The sequence below is a fragment of the Tamandua tetradactyla genome, chromosome 8, assembly GCF_023851605.1.
Source record: "Tamandua tetradactyla isolate mTamTet1 chromosome 8, mTamTet1.pri, whole genome shotgun sequence".
Taxonomy (NCBI): domain Eukaryota; kingdom Metazoa; phylum Chordata; class Mammalia; order Pilosa; family Myrmecophagidae; genus Tamandua; species Tamandua tetradactyla.
In genome coordinates, this window is record NC_135334.1 from 31344999 (window position 1) to 31365615 (window position 20617).

Here is a 20617-nt window from a genome sequence, read left to right on the forward strand (position 1 = left end):
GATCCCAATTAAACAGCTTAGGATAACTGAGTGGGAAAATGAATACCTGACAATGGCAAGTAGCAATTTTAGGATAAGATAACCTGAAAAGTAAAGGTTTAAAAAAGCAAAGAAAGGGGGAAATCTGCCCTATGATATCATAGTCTCTTAAACTATAATTTATATTTAATATAGTGTATTAAATCATGAAGACCATCACACCATTTTGGCACTGTGACCACATCTGAAATGAGTATTGTCAATTCCTAGGTAAGATGTGTAGGGACCTAGGAGTGGGGCACAAGCTTTTAGCAAGATAGAAAGCTGAATTTATGCAAGGAGAGATGCAGAAAACCAGAAAGATCTAAAACTCACAGGGCACAGGGGTGATGGTAGCAGCCTCAAGGCAAAAAAACAGAAAGAGGTTAACTATTGATAGCAAATTCTTAGGAAAATTGAATCAGGAAGACACTGTTTTCTAGAATAGTAGGGCTAAAGCAAATATTCTCGTTTTACTTCAGCTAGAACAAGGTGGCTACAGCACTGCTCAAATGTATTCATTTGCATCTGTCCTTGAATCAACGTCATCCTCACCACCACCACTGTTTATTTCTTCACAACAAACCTATCAGATATTAACACTATTTTCAACTGAGTTAGACTCTGAAAGATGCCCAAACTGTACTTATTGTGCATGTATATATACATATATCTATATGTAAGCCTGGAAGCTGACTGCAATCTCCTTCAAGTCTGTAGAGGTATTTTTCAGAAGTAAAGCAGTTCCTAACAGGGATGTAAGTTTTTCAAACTCAGCTATTTGAAGGGATAAAAATTTCCGTAACTATCCGTTCAATTGTTCAGTCTGTTTTAAACAACGTCCTTCTTATTCACGTGAGCATGCTGCCTTGTAGATTACAGCACAACTGCAGGGGGAGAGACAGACTTGCCCAGCCTTCCTGTGTGCCGGTGCCTGTCAGAACCACACACATCAGTGCGCAAACCAAGGTGGTAAAGCACAAAATTATTGTACGTACAGCCCCACTGATGCGAATCTTTTCCATACTTCCCCACTGCTGAGCAGCCATCATAATCAGAAAAGAGGTGCCAGTACCACCCAGCATTTCTTATAAACTCGCTGGAGAAGGCCCCTGTTAATCACTTTGCCTTAGAGGGCTCTATCGTCACTAGATCCAAAGAAAGAACTGAGGGACAGATTAGAAAGAAAACACTCTCACGATGTCTTAGGGTATGAATAATTGTCTCCATTTAATTTCAATTTTCATATGAAGTATTTCTGGCTCCAGCATTTACACCAAAACTGAACACATGCTTATCCTACAGAAAACCTCGTGTTATTAACCACTAAGTGCAGGCAAGCCTGGAACTAGAGGGAAAGATAACAGTTTTGCTTATTTATTTAGCACATGTGCTGCTGGCTCTAGGAAGTCAATTTCTTCCTGAAACAAAAGTCAACCACAATAAGAAAAGAAAATTTTGGGGGGTCTCATGGTCTGGGAATCCAATCTGTGTCTCTCACATGGAAGGCAAGTCTTCTACCACTTAACCATCTGTGCACCCCAAGAAAAATTAATTTTTAAATTTGTTTTCCTCAGTGGCAGAATCACATAGCTGTTCTGATATGGGTCTCCAGTAGGTCTAAAATACTGCTTTTGGAGCTGTAAAAATTCCATTACAGAAACACACAGAATGGACAAAGGATAAATAAAAATCATATCAGTTTATCAGATGGTTGCTTTAAACATATTCTTTGCTTTATTTTTCCTATAAGAAAAGCCTAAAGGATCAAAATCAAACAATCAGAACACAATTATTTTAATTGTTTGAAAGAACAAACCTAAAAGGTAAAGATAAAATCAGAAACCTGGTATACTTGCAATGCTGTGTGTTTCTGAAGAAATTGCATGTTTGGAGGTATTTTGTATTAGGTAGAAAATTTTAAATTTCAAGATTTTTTTTTCAAAAAAAAATCCAAAGAAAATTTTTTGTAAAAACAAACCATTGCTTTTCACTGTCTTTTTCCCATGGGACATAAACAACTTTGAAAGGGGCAAAAGCTATCATGGGCAATATTTTATTTTTCATCTGAAATACTTCCACAGAAAACTGGCAAATTTGGAACATGGTTTAAAAAGTGTAACTCTGCTAGCCTGCCATGCCAGAGACCCGGGTTCAATTCCTGGAGCCTGCCCATGCCAAAAATAAAAATAAAAATGTGTTTAACTCTGTATTGTACAGCTAGATTAAAACATGGACATTTTCCCACTGCCAAATGATCAAAGCCTTAAGTTGTTTTAAAATCTGAAATCTTAAATAGGGGAAAACCCATTTCTAATACATAACAGTATTAATATTACAGAAGTAATAAGCAGGTAAACAGGCAGCACTAAAGAAAAAATTAAGTAACCAGTTAAAAGAACAAAGACCATTAAAAGCCAGAGTTGTGTTCTAGTTTTTAAAGAGTATTAACTACTTAAGTGGATAGTATTGGTCAAAACTATTTAATATTCTTATGAAAATGTTATTGATGTAGCATATTATAAAGCACAATGAACATGCTCAGCAGTATTTCCTTTCAATGAATTTAAAATTACACATGATCATATTAAGAAGAGCATTCATCAAGGATGCTAAGGTGTCTAAAATATCTATACTAAAGATTTGGACAGAGAAAACAAGGATACACTTTGTTTCTTATAGAGAAAGTCACAATACAACAAATACACTCACATTATAGCTAAAATTATACTGATCACAATTTTTAATCTTATAGAATAAACCTGCAGTATGTAAAATTACAATGTATTTATCTTCTTCAAAGCCATTTATAAAGAACGGCAGTCTGTCATGTAATAGAAGCCAAAAACCAAAAGAAAAATGTAACTGATCAATGCAGTCTTTAAAATATTTTGTGGCAAATGAAGTATATGCTAATTTTCAAAATACAATAGAATTTTTGGTCCATAAAGACATTAAAAGTCAAAGAGTAGGTAAGGGATTCCCATCATTTGAAAGTAAAGTTCATGGAAAATTTCAACACTTGTTAAAACATCTTTTCACAGAATATTGTTTTTTGGTGGTTAAACACAAGAAATATCTCTAATAATTAATTAATAATGGTGTGACCAGGAAAAAAACACATAAATGGGTCAAGATGCTTTAATATGACTGCCTCACAATCTTCTTCTAAAAGCTACCAATAAGTAGCTTTAAGCAGGATTTTCTTACTGTGACAACTGAAATATAATGATTGTTTCTTATATCTGAATTGATGGCTTAATATGCCTGTTTTTCTCCTAGGGAAAGGGTCAGCAAACTGTGGCCCTCTGGCCAACTCTGGCCTGCTGTCTGTTTTTGTAAATGCAGTTTCATTGGAAAACTGCCAAGCCCATTTGTTTACAAATTGTCTATGGTTTCAGGCTATAATGGCAGAGATGAGGAGTTTCTGGAGACCAGATGATTCTCAAACAGTGAAAAAGCTACTATCTCATTCATTCTTTACAGAAAACTTTTGCAAACCCTTCCCCTAAAATCTAAAATGATGTATATATCCCTTTATTTTTATTAACATTTTGCTTTGTCTTATTCTAAAGAATGTATGTAATCCATCTTTTTAATACTTCATTTATTTGTTTTGTATAACTTGGGAGCTTAACATAAAAGCTGAGTTTTCACATTTACTATATATGGAACAGAAGCATTATCTCTGTTCATAACTTGTTTCATTTCAGGTCATTTGAGAAATTCTCCAGGAATTAGATGATCTCAACAAGGATGTAACATATCAATAGAATGTTCACAAGACTGTGCATCTTATTTTATCTTGAATAAAGAAGCTGGATTGGTGTTAGCAAAAAGAATAATCGGAAGTCAAATATACTTTAAACACCATTATAGCAGGGAAAAACAGCTTAAGTTTTCAAAACACATATGCACACATGTACACATGCCCACATATTCAGAATTTTTCCCCACCTATCACAAACTAATTGCTATAATATAATCAAAGCATATTTGTTTCATAAATATATTAATGTCTATATACATATCGATACATCCACAAAAGACATGTTAAATAATATCTGTATAATTGATACTACTTTGAGTTTTTTTAACATTACATATTCTATTAAAATTGTCAAAATAATTATTTAAAAATACCATAAATAAAACCAGTGAAGAGTTGCTTTCCATTTAAGTAGTCCTAAATCATATCATTCATCATTCAGACTCAAGATTTGGTCATCCACACTTCAGAGAAACACAGTTTGATCAGGTAAATGTTGCCCATCAAAAGCAACCCCCTGTTATTTAATACTTCATAACAAATATGTATGTGTGTGTGAGTGTGTATGTATATATATATATATATAAAACATTCTTTTCAATTATATTATATTTTATCATAAATGAATTTTCATAAAAACACAAAACTTAAGTTTCCACCAGCACCAACATTTTATACTGGTGTACATTTCTTTCAAATGTTTAGGTCAATGACAAATCTATCAGGATATAGAGACCATAAAAACGAGACTAAAAACTTATGTATTATGTGCAAGAAAGGAGGAAATACAAAGAGCCAATATTTGGCCATTTGGGTACTATTCCCTCTGTACTAAGACACAGAGACAATGGATGGGCTAATTACTGTGTAAAGTACAGTCAACTGTCAATTATTCTGGGGCAGAATATTCAAATCTAAATCCTTTTCCTTCCTTCAGTGGACCACTTCTGGGCAATTGCACTACTTAACAACAATAGCAAGTTTGGTAAAAGATATGATTAGGGAGATTTTGGCAAAAATGAAGGCTTGGGATCAGCTGTGGATTTAATTTACTATGGACTCCTTTTACTTATTGCTTTGGATAGTTAAGAATTTGCTGTACCTCGAATCTGCCAACTATCTCATTCTTAGGTTCTGAAAGCAATGTTGGTGTCTTAAAATAAAGGGACAGATTGTCCTCTTGACAAAAGAAAGCTGTTATTTCTTAAGTCACAGTTAGTCATTGCTGAAGGATTTCATAGGGGTAGTTCAGAGATCATCACTTCAGTACAGGAGGTGGCAGGCTACATTTTTTTTTTATTGTTTAAAATCAACGAGGCAATAACAAATAGTCAATTGGCTAAAACCGTTAGAAGGCCAAATTAAAAGTGTGATATATATTTCACTTAAGACCTCACTGAAATAAATTCAGTAAAGTTTGGCAGAACCTTTGAATAATTAAAACTCTATGAGTGAAGAAAATAGAAGTAAAACCTACATGTATAATTTCAAGGTATGATTTTGTACAAAAAAAAAATCTTAAAATATGACTCAAAATAAAAGCTACTATGCATTTGTAACCCTATTTTTGGCACTGGTGTAGCCTCTACATTTAAACTTGTTCTACAGATAGTGACCGACAAAATCAAGAACAATTTTCACAAGTGAGTAGGGTCGCTCTCAGACAGACACCACTAGGAATGGCTTGTGTGGCATCCCCCATATTATTTCTGGGTATGGATGAGTGCCACACTCACCTCAAAAACAACTGCAATAATTGTGTAGAACACCACTTTCCTGAATTAAGTTTGCTGAACACGGTTCAGATTATTGGATATGTCAATATGCATAATGCCTTTTAGAAGCATTTACTGTATACCCAAATCCTACTTCATGCAACACATGGTGTCACATAAGTAGTGAAAATGTTATCCTAGTCAAAGGTGCTTGGACATTATTTTCAGGCAGCATTTTACCTTTATTTTAAGTTCATACTAGATAAATTTTAGGAGAAAAAAGGCCAATAAATTTATTTAATATATTTGAATGTATTATATAAAACTAAGACAGACATTTTTATTTACCTAAGTTGTTACTTTTATTTTCTATGCTATTCTAGACCTCAATTTTACTTAAAAAATTTATATTTAAATAAGGGATAAAATGTTGCCCAAAAGTCTAATCATAGTTACACATTTGTGTTTTAACTAGATCTACAAATCAAAATAGTTCTTATAGTTAAAAAGATACAATTTGTATCAACAGTAAAAGGTACTTTCTGGTTTTTCAGGGCTTTCTTTCAAACTGTAGCAAGTAGAATAATCAGAATAACCAGGACATCTAGGCAGACTACAGAAACAGATCTGAATGATTCTGTTACACTAAGGAAAATTCAAAAACCCTCCAAGTATGTCAGTCACACAATTGTCTGCCATTCATTGCAAAAATCTATCTTTCAACCAACAGAAATGTATTCGCATCTAGCAAAACCCATGACTTTGAAACCAGAAATATCCCTTACTAATACCAGAACAGACTTTAGTCTGTATCTAAAACTACACTATTTGTGGCAAGAATCTGGCCTTAATAATACAGCAGGCCCAAAAAAACTACTGTCAAGAAAATGGAAAATATACAGTATCTTACAAAAATGTTTTAAGTTACCATTTACAATTCCTCCACCACCATCTCTATAGTGCAGTATCAATAAATGTTGCATATCCTCAACACATAAAACCACCTCAGGCCAGTCTTGATAAATAGCAGGAAAGCTGACGAGTATATTAAATATAAAAGTTGCATTGAGAATAATTAGATTCATTAAAAACAGGCAAGTACTGCGAAAGGGTCATTTTATCCAGTATTGTTGTGCCCCAAAACAAAAAAGACAGACACATTAAAAATACAGGTTAATGGAAATCTAGGAATTCAATTCCATTTCTACTGTCTAGAAGCACATAATAGCTGGATAACAAAGCTCTAAACTGTAAAGATACGGCTTTTGCCTTACTCATAAAAAAAGAAATGGAAACAATTTTTTCCATTGATTGCATCTGCTTTCCTTTAAATCAACCATATTAAATTAATGAATTACTTAACAAAAAAGATCCAAACAAAAATAAAACAATGAAAAGTGCCATACTGTAAAATCATTCTTATACTGTTACCCATTTCAACATAAACTGGTAACTTACATTTTGTTTAAAATATAAAGTCAGTGCTGTAGTATATTTTTGTTTCTATAAATAATGATTCTAGCACAAAGGAGCCCACTTTCCCTAAATAAAAAATAACTTAAAAAGCTGTAAAAGGTTCTAATTAAGCTCGGTTTGAAAAATAGTTCGCTAGGTCTAGTCAAATGTTCAACATTCTGAAGGTATTGTAATTGCTTGCAATTGATAGACAAACACCAAGTTAATAAAACACGAAACAAGGATAAAAAGTGCTGCATATAAACCCCTGATGCACCAAAGATTAATATCAAAGATCACAGATACATCTATTAAATCAAACTGGAAAAATTTCCAGCGAAGGATATAGCTTTAAAAAGGAAATGGTAAAAAAAAAAAAAAAAAAAAAAAAAAAAAAAAAGTTTGACTGTAAAGCAATCCCGTGATACTTCCATCATGTGGGGCTGTACATACAGATTCCATGATACAGTATTTCACATAAATGGATACTATATAACCTCCTTGCTGAGAAGGAGATCACATGTGCTATTGTAGCAAACCTCCTTCAGCATTTGTGCTGAACAAAAAACTACTAAACACCACAAAGATGCATCATCATCTTTCAATAACCCAGCTGTGATTTCTCCACTAAAATGGCTGCAGCCAGCTGCTGGGCATCTGTCATGTGAGGGTTCCTCTTCATGACAATTCTCACAAGATCGGGTGGGAAGATGTTGCACAGGTTGACATAAACCTTTTCTCGGTTGTCTTGATACCTTGGAGGATCTTGTGGCATTCCACAGTACGGTATTCGCCAAGTTGGCTCTTGCTGTTCAGGTAGGCTCTGGAAGGTGAATTGCTCGTAACATGGCTGAGAGGAGCTATCTGGCAAGGAGTAAGTCTGCCGATAGCCATATGCATCGATCCCGTAGCTCTGTCTATCCCAGCCTCCCAGCCCTTCTTGGCGGGAATAAGGCTTTCTCTGTCTTGAAGGAGAACTGTCATAGAGACGAGAATCGGAAATGCTGTCTATTCTTGTGGCCACTAAGGACCTCCCTAGGTGTGGTGCCTTAGCGTGTGCAGAACTTGGCGGAGAGGGGTAATCTCCAGGACAGCTGGACCGGGCACCCACAGTGGGGTGCTGCAGATGCATAGCCAAGTGTGGAAGAGGAGGCTTGTGATGGTACTTTGGTTCTTCATGACTGTAACTTTGCACTCTGGTTAAGGGGTCATGGAAATTCTGTAGGAAGGGCTGGGAATTAAGGCGGCTGTGAGGGTGCAGGTGTTGACACTTCAAATTCTCTTCTAGTTGTGGGTCAGGAGAACTGACGTAGGATCGGTCATTGTATCCCACATATGAATCACTGCTCCCACAGCTCATGCTCCCTTCACTGCTGCAGTCAGAAGCTACAGAACCTATCCTATAATCTGTGTCTAAGGAGAAACGCCTTTCAGGACTTCGTGGGCCTGAGATACTCAAATTTGAATATGCGTTCAACATGGAATAATATCCAATGTCAACAGGTGAGTCACATTTTGGATACTGTTCATAAGGCATTGGCGTTCCATGATTTTTGGTTGCCATCATCATTGGAGGATATTGTCCCTGTGGTCTTTGATCCTGAGGTGGGAAATGAATTCCAGATGGAAGGCCATTGCTTAAAGATGTAGTGCTTTGGGGTTTTGCAGTAGAAGTAGCCGGTATACTAACTAAAGAAGGTACAGACCTGGTTTCCAATTTGTTTTTGGTAGGAAGCTTTTCCTCTAGGTCTTGATAGACCTGAGTCCGTATGCTTGGATCCGACTGCCTCTTTGGAGCACCTCGCTTGCCATCCGAAGTGCTATCAGCCTTAGTGCTACAAGGTACACTGTTGCTTTTCACCAGTCCTCCTTCATTTGCAGTTTTGGCTGCTGTATTTCTAGACATGGCACGGAGTTCGTCAGCCACTGACCGCTGAGGCTGACTGCCCCTTTCGGGATGGTAATATTTGCACTTGTGTCCATAGGTGCACTTCTTTCCTATGAAGAGCAAAATTAATTAGGTAAAGAAGCACATTGCCAGATCCTGAAAATTCAGTTTGGCACAATTATTTTAACTCACGAAAGAAACAAAGACACAAATGGAAGACATGCTAAGGTTTACTCTATTGCTTATATTTGAGAAATACCACCGTTTAGTCTTCTTACTTCCTACCAAGAGCAGTAAGAAAGTTGGCCAAATGATTAATAATCTCCTCCAGAGTTTCTGACTAATACCCCATTGCCCCCAACACACACCCAACTCTTCTCTTCCAGAAGGACATTACGATCAGGTAGGACATTCTGCTTTGAAGAACATGCACTGCATTACATTACAATGTGATAAAACCATGCTCATCTGAATTGGAATTAGATGTAAGAACCCCAAATTGTCATCCACCTGAAACTAATTTCATGTAGAACTGAGTTTTTGAAATTGTGTTTCAATTCAGGGAACCCCAACTACGTAAAAATAATCCTTTTCCATGGTTACCCATTTTCTTAAATTTCCTCACAAGCAAAAGAACCACATTTAAATTCAAAATTTAAAATGTTTATTTTATTAAGAAAAGCATAGCAATGTAATTTGTTCTAAAGGCATCTATTAAATACTTATTAAGAAAGTTACCATATGGACAAGGCTGCTTTTTGTGTTCAGGAACAATAGGTTTCTTCCTCAGAAAATTATCCAGGCTTGGGCCATGTCTACCAAGAGGATCATCAGGGGGCATGAACCTGTCACAGATTCAAGACAAAAAGTATACCTAAGTAGGAGGATGATAATCTAATTCTAAAGACAAGAGTACAAAGACTTATTCATTCTAAGATGCTTTTTAGAAATTTTAATCCAAGTAGTTTGATTCAGCATTTACAGGGTTAAAAAAAGACATATCAGTAAAAAAAAGTTCAAAATTAAAACATTTCAAGCTGAACTTGTATTTGTGAGTCTAGCAGATTCTAATTATTTCTTCCTTTCATTTTACATGGCTTAAATCAAACAATAAATATAATTTTGTCTTAACATATATTTTCCCATGACCTTCACAATAATTCCAAACTGCTATATAATAGTCAACAAGGCAAGATATCACAATTTAATTGAGTTTTCTATTGTATGTTTAGTTTGCCCTTGACTTTTTTGCAATTATATACAATATAGTAATAAATATCTCTGGTTTTTCTTTCTTCTTTATTATATATTTTGAGAAATGGGATTATAGGGTAGGTCACAAATATTTTTAAGGCTTCTGATAAACCATGAAGCCAGTATAAGGCAAAAGGAAAAATGCTTTACAAATTAAATGGGTGAAAAATATACTCTTTGTAGATTTAATTTGCATTTTTGATTAGCAACAGGTGAATATTTTCCTACATATTTATAATTATACTTCTCATGGGACATGCTTGTTTATGTCATTTGTCCATTTATCAACTTGTACAGTCTTATACTGGTATAACTTAAAAAAAAAAACCATATTTAGTAAGCAAGCAATGCTCTAAACAGAGTTGCAAAGGCATTTCTGGCATGACTAGGCAGTTGTTCTGACTGCCTCTGAGAATTAGTTAAGAAATCAATTGTTAGACAAAACCTGACTTGGTCAGTGGCAAAAAAAGAGGGAATCTGTACCAGCTGCCAGTGATAATTATATTTTTTAGGGAAGCATTATTGTAAATGATTTTACTTACTTGTCATTGACAAAAGAATACATTAATAATCGCTCATCTATGAACTTCTTCCATTCTGGTTTTTCATTAGCCAGATCCCTGTAGTTATCATTGGATACAATTATGCCATCTGACTCAAAAGCCAGCTTCACGATGAACCTGTCGTCATAGCACACCACTCGTCTCCCTTGGACTCGTCGGGATGGTGTGAACACCAGGATTTTCTCTTTCTCTAGTTTACGTAAAATTTCTTGATCTAAAAGAAAAATAATAAACCCAGAATAAATTACCGTTATCATTTTGGCATGTTTCCTTCTAATCATTTTCTGTGTACTTTTCTCTTTCTATTGTTGCTATATGTATACATTTGCATACACACAATAAAAATTTGGCTTTTATGTAAAAGAGCACGTCCTCAGATCACTGAAAATTTTGCTTAAATATTTGAACACATACACTTTCATACTGATATATCCTAACTTATTGAACCATTCTTCTAATGATGACTATATAGTCTGTTTTTACCACAAATAACGCTGCACAAATGTCTTTGGACATAAATGTTTGCTTGTATCAGATTATCTTCTTGGAAATTGTCCCTAGAAGGGGAACTAGGAGATCTAAGGGTATTGATATTTTAAAGACCAAAGTGCTTTCCAGAAAGGTTTTAACAATTTACATTTCCATAGCAGTATATGAGTAACTTCCTCAAGGCACTGATTATTAACAGTTTAGTCTCTGCTAATTTGATGGGTGAAAAAACAGCAGATGCTTTAGTTCTCATTTTCTTTAATTACTAATGAGGTTGAATATTTTTTTCTTCATATTTGATACTTGGCCTGTGAGTTATCTGTTTGTGACATTTTATGCTGGAGAGAGCATTATGTTGGTTTTATCAATCTGTAGGAGTTCTTCCTATGTTAAGGACATGGATTCCCTATTTATTTACTGTATTTTCCCCCCTTAGGCAATGGTTGGTTTTCATTTTTAAGAAAGTTTCCCCAAACACAGAAGTTTACATTTTGATAGTAATCAAATCTATATTTTCCTTTGTAATTTATTCTAAAACTTTTTCTAACTCTTCAAGCCATCTGGAATTTACTACTTAACGGTGTAAGATAAGGATCTATATAAACATATTCTTTTCCAAAGTGTCATCCAGTGTTTTGGTACTGTTGGTTGAATTATGCCTACCTCTCCCACTTTGTATTTCTATATAGGCTTAGGTAGAATCTGATTCCATGAGGGTTGGACTTCTCCATTGCTAGCGAATCTATTCTTAGAATAGCTTAACAATTATTTAATTATTGTAGAAAAAGAGAATGATTAGACCAATTCTCCCTTCTCCCATTAGGCTTCTTTAGTTGTTCTTGCTTCTATCTTTCCAGATGATTCAGAATAATATTGTCAGGTATTAAAGAGAAGAAGAAACAAAAAATGAGTACAGAATTAGGTCAGAATAAACATCTTTATAACAGTCTTCCCCTTCCAATACAGTTCTTTTTAAAATAAAGAGATAAAGATCTTTTCTATTTTATCTTTTAAACTGAGGTGAAATTCGCATAACATAAAATTAACCATTTTAAAGTGAACAATTCAGTGGTGTTTAAATACATTCACAATGTTTTGCAACCACACCACCTCTGTCTCGGCTCAAATCTCCATTTTTTAAGAAGTTTATATTTTGAAATAATTTCAAACTTATAGGATGCTGCAAAACTAATACAAATTTCATACAGAGAACTCCAACATAACCCCACCCCCAATCCACCAACTTTATCATTTTGCCACCTTTGCTGCATTGTTCTATCTATCTCTCTGTTTGTCTGCCTAGCTATCTACCCATCCATCTTCTGAACATTTGAGAGCAGGCTGTACACCTCATACTCTTCACAAAACTTCATGTACATTCGCTAAGAAGAAGGATATTCACCTACATAATCACTTTAAATGCAGTTATTAAATGCAAGAACTTTAACATTGGTACAAACCTTACATTCTACATTCCAACTTTTTCTTATGATCCAATAATGTCTTTTTGAGCCTTTTCTCCTCCATTCTCAGATCCTATCCAGGACCATGTATTGCATTTGTCATTACCTCCTTCGTCTCTACTTCTTTTTTTCTTAAATTGTGGAAATCTATATATAACATAAACCTTCTCACCCTCTGCCAAGTACACTATCTGCTGGGGTGCACCATATTCACAGTCTTGCAGTGCCCTCACCACCACCAGAGCTTTCCCTTCACCCCAGACAGAAATCCCACACTCATTCTGCATTAACTACCCACGACCCCTGCCCCCACCCCACCCAGGTGTTCTTGCTGGTCGTCAAAGCTTCTGTGGGGAACAGAATCCTGAAATATCTCATTCCGCCATCTTGATCAGGGCAAATTCTTTCAGTGTCTTTACTTTTTTTTTCACACTGATTCCCAACAGATTTGTTAATGTTGAAGTGGGGAGAGGGGTAAGAAGGACCGGATGCTTGTTGAGAATCACTAAATTGGAACAAAATGGCAAGCAACAATAACTGGCAGCTATAGAGGACATCTTTGTCTGATATTTACAGATTACAAAATTAAGGGGAAATACTAACTATTCTACTGGGATGAAGTAATTTCCTTCTACTTCTACAGTCAGCCCACCCCAAGGTTTTACAGGTCTTTTTTAATCTGTAGTAATTAGAATTCAGCACTCACTTAGTCTACTTTCATTTCATATAGCAGATGAGAAAACTGGGGCCAAAGAGATTCAATTTCTTGTACAAAGTCCCATCGCTGGTAAATGTCAAAGCCAGAACATGAATTTAGACAACCTGACTCCTAGCCTGTCTCTAAAGATCAAAATTTTATGAAATGTGAAGTGAAAAGTGCCACACAAATGAAGAAAAACTGTCTTAGGTAGCAAGGATTAAAATTTAATTAATGAAATCAGGTACTTTTCAAACTTGAAAACGGTTTTAATGTCCTACCCCAGCCATGCCAGTGTTCCTTATAAACTGAGTAAACAGAAATGGATTAGCATATTCTTCAGCAGAATACCTGACAGTGCCAGGTATCTGCATAGGTATTATACAGAAGCTAAGAACAAACTGCTAACAGGGCTTACCTGTAATGAGAGCATCAGGTCGGGACTGCTCTTTTCTCCAAGCAGGAACAAAAACGGTAACATCTTTGTGGCCTCTGTCCAAAAACCAATCTACTGCCAGTTTTATTCCTCGGCAGGAAAATACTTCTTTGTTTCCATGGCTGAAAAATTATTTTAGTATACTTGAAACACAACAAAACCTAATTCAATGAATTCAAGTTTGTAAACAGAAATGATTGCACAGTTACGAGAATAACAGGAAACTTACAATTTAAGAAGGAGTTCAGAGAAACATTAAGTAACTTAGGAGATGAAACTCAAGATCAGCGGGGGGAAAAATGAGAAAATTGGAATGATTGGTGGAGAACAAAGAAAAGTGAGTCTTCAAATGTAAATTTGTCAAGTTTAACTAGTCACAAAGACACACTTTTTTAAAAAAATCAAGGCAGGAAAAAAAGGCTTTAACCACAGCAAGAAGAATTTCAGTCAAATGTGAAAAAGAAGTTGCACAGAAAATATTTAAAAACAGTAGAATGGAGTATTTATGGATTTCTAAAAACTGTTCCTCCTCAAGAGTTCCTAAGCCTATGGTCCAATCTGATGATTAAGTTACATACAAATTTTATTACGTAAATAACATACCACATATTCACTTAAAAAGCATGTTCACAATGCTCAGTCTTACACAAGAAACACTATCCATGTCTCTCAATAAAGAGACACCTAGTTTCTGTTCAACAGTATCGTGTTGGCAAGAATTAATAATGCAAAAGGGCACTCGAAATTGGATTAGCAGTTTTAGTGCCTAAAAGAAAATGCCCAACTCAGAGAGGAACATAATCATTCAAAAAGTGTTAATCTAGCACCAGGCTCTGCTTGTGCACTTTAACCTAACAATTAAAAAATAACTCAACCCAATGGCTTTAAGGAAAATGGTTTTGAATCCAGTAATTATGGTTTGTTTATTTTTTTCTCCTATAGTTTGAGCTCTAATGGCTCCATTTTCTTATCTAAAATGGACAGAGGTATTCTTGACTTCTTGAGGCTAAAACGGCTGAGTGACATAATACAGACAAATGCTTTGATAATTTTTAGCACAACTCACACATCATACATATAGTAACACTGTTCCAGCGGTCCCTGGGGAAGCACTAGAACCATCTGACGTATGTTAAACATTTTTGGACAAAAGAAGAAATAGAGCAACTGGTTCTGTAGATGTTAATGCTATAAGTGCAAACCATAGAAACTGTTCATAGCTTCACTGGCCTGTTTGAATAGTCCAGGATAATATTAAAGATAGACTCAGATGCTCTGGAAGTTTCAGAGGATAGATTTAGGAAAGTGAGAGCCTGAAGTCTCATTTCCTAACAGACTGGCTAGTGCCCCAGCAAAAGCTACTAAGTGATGTCAGGTTTTATAGAAAATACTGCACTTTGACCGGTTTTTGGCAAAACTGTGGATAATGATGGTATCCCAATCACTTCGATCTGAAATGATTATCATAAGTAGATAATCATAGGTAGAAAAAAGTAATGCCAGAAGAACAACTAACTGCAGAAAGCTAGCAGGGGTTAAACAGAAGCTACATAACCCAGTGGCCTCATTTCTGACACATGCTGACTATTTCAAAGGAATTAACTTATATAAGTATCATGCATATTAAACAAAATAAAACAAAATAAAAATGCCACAGGGAGAAGATATTTGCAACACATAAGAACTAACCAAAAGGGTGGTCCTCAGAATATATAAACTGCTCTTATATATTAAGAAGAGTATCCATGTCGTTTTATTTATTTAGTTTTTTAAAATTTATTTAGTTTTTTTTTTTTATTTAGTTTTTAAGGCAAAGAATATGAAGTCAATTCACAGAACAGGAAACACAAATGACCAATAAGCACATGAAAAGACGCTCAACAGTATAAAAATGCAAATTAAAGCCAAAATGAGACACTATTTCATATCCATCATATTGGAAAAAATGTCGTCTGCAAACACCAGATGTTGCCAAGCATGTGTGAAAGTAGGAATTTATACCTCACAGGTGGGAGTGTAAATGGGTGGAACTATTGGAGAGCAATTTGGCAAAACTTTCTAAAGTTGAAGGTACATCCTCTAAAATATAGCAATTCCATATCCAGGTATAATAAAACCCCTACACGTAACTTGAAATTAGATATAATGAAATAAACAATTGGGCTCTAGCCTCTGCCTGGCCTTATATCCAACATGGACGCAGGCTGATTTTCTTATCTTCCACAGGGAGAGGAAAAGGCAGACAATTTGGGATAAGGAGACTGGGTCCCTGAGTCGCCAATTCTTTCCCAGCCAATTTCTCCTTGCTGAGGCTAAATAAATGAATGAAAGCTAATTAGGAGATCCCTGGAATGGCTATTGTTGGATTGGAAGTCCTTGATAGCCACCCAAACTCACAATCATTCCCAGCAACATTTAAGCCTGAGCAGACTGTTACCAGGAGGCTTCAAACTGCAGATGGAATATTGGCAGTCCAGGAGAACTGTGGGAGACTGAACTTGAGCTAACTTCACTAAGTCATGTTGAAGGATCATATGTGCTAGATACACTGTAAGGGGCAACTGTAGGAGGTAATAAAGCATTATAAAAGAGTTTGTCAGAGTAAGCTCAATGTAACTTCTGATGCAAATTAATTATCTGCTGTTTACTAAACAGATGTTTAACTGCAGGTTTAATTCCATATAAATAGGGATGAAAATTCACTATAGCTTTGTAGTCATTTAGTTACCTATATGCATTTAAGTTTTTTCCCCTCAATAAAATTAGCTAATTCTTTATTTATGAATTGACATGTTTCTTTAGGTCTTGGTTTTTCCCTTCAAAAAAACTGGTAAAGAGGACTGGTACACCTCAAACGAGTCCTTCTGCAGGGAGAATTTGTAGGAGGATTTGTGATCACCTCTGATAGGTAAGAGACCCTAACTCTGCTAAGAAGTCTTCCTTCAACAACTTTGGCTTACTGGGATTGGTTCCCCAGGAAAAATTCCAAAGCCTCTGTAAAATTTTGAGTTACTACTGGGCAAAATGGATAATACTGGTTCTAAGCTTCCATCTGATGTGCCACTGGCTTTAATCGTAGAAAAATATAGGAAGCCCAGGATGTTGCCAGCGGGTCTCTTAGGTTTATTTTACTCTGTTATGTTTGGAATATGGAACAAAATTCACGTTTGGAATTGTGAACGTCCTGTTTTACAATGGAAGATCTATTTGAAGTAGACAAATTGGTGCACTTACAGAGATTTTTTTGAAAAATCCAACTCAAAACTAAAGGATCTCAGAAAATAAATAAAAGAATGAACTGGACAGCCGTAAAGAATGATTAAGAAAATGGAGGAAGAGATTAAGAAACTGAATCATCAGGTTCTCAACTGTTCTCTGTGGTTTGTTCTGCTGCTCCCTCTATTTCCCTTAACTCTTCTCTGCCTCAGTCTGGGACCTGGAAGAGAGCGGTGATGACCTCTTGGATGGATGTTTCCCAGTGGTTATGGGATCTACAGATGATTTCTGTTTAGGAGGGGGCGAATTGCCAGTCTTGTTTGAATGTCCTGTTATGGATCTCACCTCCAAAAATCCCCCTAAACTGGAAGATGGCAAAGGTGGAAGCTCCAGGAATCAGTTTCTCCACCACAACAGCTACCAAACAGACAAGAACTGTCTAAATCAACTATTCCAAAACTTTGAGGTCCAGTAGAACACTTCCTAGCATGCTTCCCAGTATCCAGGAAAGAACTACAGGAAAAGGGTGGTAAATTACGGTTAATACCAGTAAACTGCTCTTTCCACCCAAGGCTATCATATCCCAGCCCCAACTCTTATGGAAGGTAGCAGGGGGGTCCAGCTCCAGGCATCGCTTGCTGGTACATAAAAATCCACTTCCCCAAGATCTAAGAGTGGGGTAAGGGGTGGAAGTGGGGAGTCTGATTACTGATCACTGCTTTTGATTAGCTATTTGGATTGTTGGGAACCAGGTTCTGAGGGTGGTCACAGTTCCAACCCCTCCCAGAGAAAAACAGCAGAGGACACTTACAGACGGTACACTTCCTCAAAACTGCAGAGAACCGTTGAAGGGCTGAATTCACTAGTCAGGAGCCAACTCAGGGCAGGGGCCAAGTCAAGAAAGCACTTTGGGAGCTTTAGAAGAAAGTACCAGCACCCTTCCTGGCCCCTTCTTCATACTCTCCCCAGGGCAGTTTGGAGCTGGTGTTTTAGTTTGCTAATGCTGCCGAAATGCAATATACCAGAAATATATTAACTTTTATAAAGAGGATTAATTAAGTTTCAAGTTTGTAGTTCTAAGGCCTTAAAAAGTCCAAACTAAGCCATCCAGAGAAAGATACCCTGACTCTGAAGAAAGACCAAGGTCTGTCACAAGGGAAGGCAAGTAGCTGGCATCTGCTGATTCTTGCTCCTGGTTCCACTGCTTCTAGCTTCTGATTCCAGTGGCTTCCTCTTTAAGCATCTGTGGGTCCACACCTAGATACTCTGGGGCAAACCTTAGGGTTCCATCTCTCAGTTTAGTATCTCTCGGAGCTGGAGATTTCTTCTCTTCAGGTTCTAGCTATTTCTGTGTGTCTTTGCCTAGTACCCAGTCTATTTCTGTTCGGATCTCCAAACATCTCTGTTGTCACTCTAAGCATCTCCAAATGTCTGCATTTCTGTCAGAAACGATGAACAAAAGTTCATTCCCTTTCCATGAACTCCAGTAAAGTCATTAAGACCCACCTTGAATGGGCGGAGTTACATCTCCAACTAATCAAAAGGTCCAACCCACAACAGGGTGTGTCAAATCTCCATGGAAACAACCCAATCAAAGGTTTTCCACCCTAAACAATAGGTCTGCCCCAATAAAGATTGGATTAGGAAAAAAGAACATGGCTTTTCTAGGGTACATTAATAACTTCAAACCAGCACAGCTGGTCTGTGTTCCCTTTGTGGGTACCTGGCCTTGTTTTACCTGGGAAAGACTGACTTGAGAAACTCTTCTCTGACATGCCCTCTTCCAAAATTTGCCCTCCAGGCAAAAACAGCTTGACATGGGCAGCCTGGGGCAAAGGCTTACTTACTTTAAGTTCTGCAGTGAACTTAAACTTAAGTTCTGCAGGGAGAGAGAAAAGGTCTATATTCAGGGAAGCAGAGGGGGCACTTAAACTCCTATAAACAGGAGAACTTCTAAAGCCACAGTAAGCACAAGCAAAGGATAAGAAACAGGCCAGAAAGACAGGAAGGACCTTGCAACTTGCACTTGCTTTGGGCTAACCTTCCTGACAGAGGAGCTGAACTCTGATGGAGAGCACCAGCCACTGCAAAGCCAATTTACAAAGATGGTGGAAGCTGGGTTTTATTTATTTTTGCTTAGATTTGCTTGGTTTTGTTCACAATTTACAGTCAAGAAAACCTCTGTCACATCACAAGCTAGATACAAACTCAAGAAACAGACATCTCAGAAACAAATACCCAAGTTAACATTTTAAAATATTAAAACGCGTAGTGTGCAACAAAAGACTGAAAGACAAACAGGAAATGATGGCTCAGCAAAAGGAAGAAGATAAAAAAATTGACGAAATGTCAGTGGACAAATTAGGACCAGGAATTTAAAACAATGATCTTCAATATGTTCAAAGAGATGAAAGAAAATACAGAGAAAGAACTAAAGGATCATTCAGGAAGACAATGATTGAACAATATGAGAATCTCAATAAAAAGACAGAACATTTTAAAAAGGAATCAAATAAAGCTACTAGAGCTAAAGACTACAATAATGGATAATGAAAAATTCCCAGGAGGGTTTCAACAGCAGATTGGAGTTGGTAGAAGAAAGAAAGACAACTGAAATGAGTCATGTTGAGAAGCAGAAAGAAAAAAGACTTATAAAAAAGGAAAATAGCCTAAGAGAACTCTGGGACCTAAGGAATACTCAAAGAAATAATGATAGGAAACTTCCCAAACTTAACAAAAGAGGTGAATATACAAATCTAAGAAGGCCAGAGAACAATACAGGATAAATTTCAAGTATAATCAACTCATCATATACTGATTGAACTGTCATTTGCAAAAGATAAGGACAGAATTCTAAAATCTGCAAGAGAAAAGCAACATGTATGTACAAGGGAGTCCCAATGAGATCAAGTTCCAATTTCTCATCTCACTGCATGTGCTGGTTTGAAAGGATGTATGAATCTTAGAAAAGCCATGTTTTAATCAAAATCCCATTTTGTAAAGGCAGAATACTCCCTATTCAATACTGTATGTTTGAATCTGTTATTAGATCATCTCCCTGGAGATGTAACCCAATCAAGAGTGGTTGATAAACAGGATTAGGTGGAGACATGTCTCCACCCATTTGATGGGTCTTGATTAGTTTACTGGAATTCTATAAAAGAGAAAACATATCGGAGAATGTGAGAGATTCTGAGAGAGCAGAATGACATAGCCACAAGAAGCAGAGAGTCCACCAGCCAGCGACCTCTGGAAATGAAGAAGGAAAACGCCTTCCGGGTAGCTTCATGAAAGAAAGCCAAAAGGAAAACGCCTTCCGGGTAGCTTCATGAAAGAAAGCCAAGAGAGAAAGCTAGTAGATGACGCCAAGTTCACCACATGCCTTTCCAGGTGAGAGAGAAACCCTGACCCTGTTCATCATGTGCCTTCTCACTTGAGAGAGAAACCTTGAACTTCATCGGCCTTCTTGAGCCAAGGTATCTTTCCCCAGATGTCTTAGATGGACATTTCTATAGACTGTTTTAATTGGGACATTTTCTTGGCCTTAAAACTGTAAACTAACAACTTATTAAATTCCCCTTTTTAAAAAGCCATTCCATTTCTAGTATATTGCATTCCGGCAGTTAGCAAACTAGAACACTGTAATAAGACAAT

General features: G+C 36.4%; 1 protein-coding gene across 7 annotated transcripts in view; it reads right to left on the reverse strand.

Moving 5' to 3' along the window:
- Positions 1-20617, reverse strand: part of ZC3H12C (zinc finger CCCH-type containing 12C) — a 77915-nt gene that overhangs the window by 5732 nt on the left and 51566 nt on the right. For 5 of the 7 annotated variants that reach the window (XM_077113033.1, XM_077113035.1, XM_077113034.1 and 2 more), the window contains exons 3-6: positions 13730-13869; positions 10642-10876; positions 9584-9690; positions 7341-8955 (exon numbers count right to left, since the gene is read on the reverse strand). In XM_077113033.1, the coding sequence (XP_076969148.1) occupies positions 7559-8955; positions 9584-9690; positions 10642-10876; positions 13730-13869 (1879 nt within the window). In that variant the 3' untranslated portion in view covers positions 7341-7558. Of the gene's footprint in view, positions 1-7340; positions 8956-9583; positions 9691-10641; positions 10877-13729; positions 13870-20617 lie in introns of those variants that run through there. The other 2 variants (XR_013156580.1, XM_077113036.1) reach the window with 1 other exon arrangement.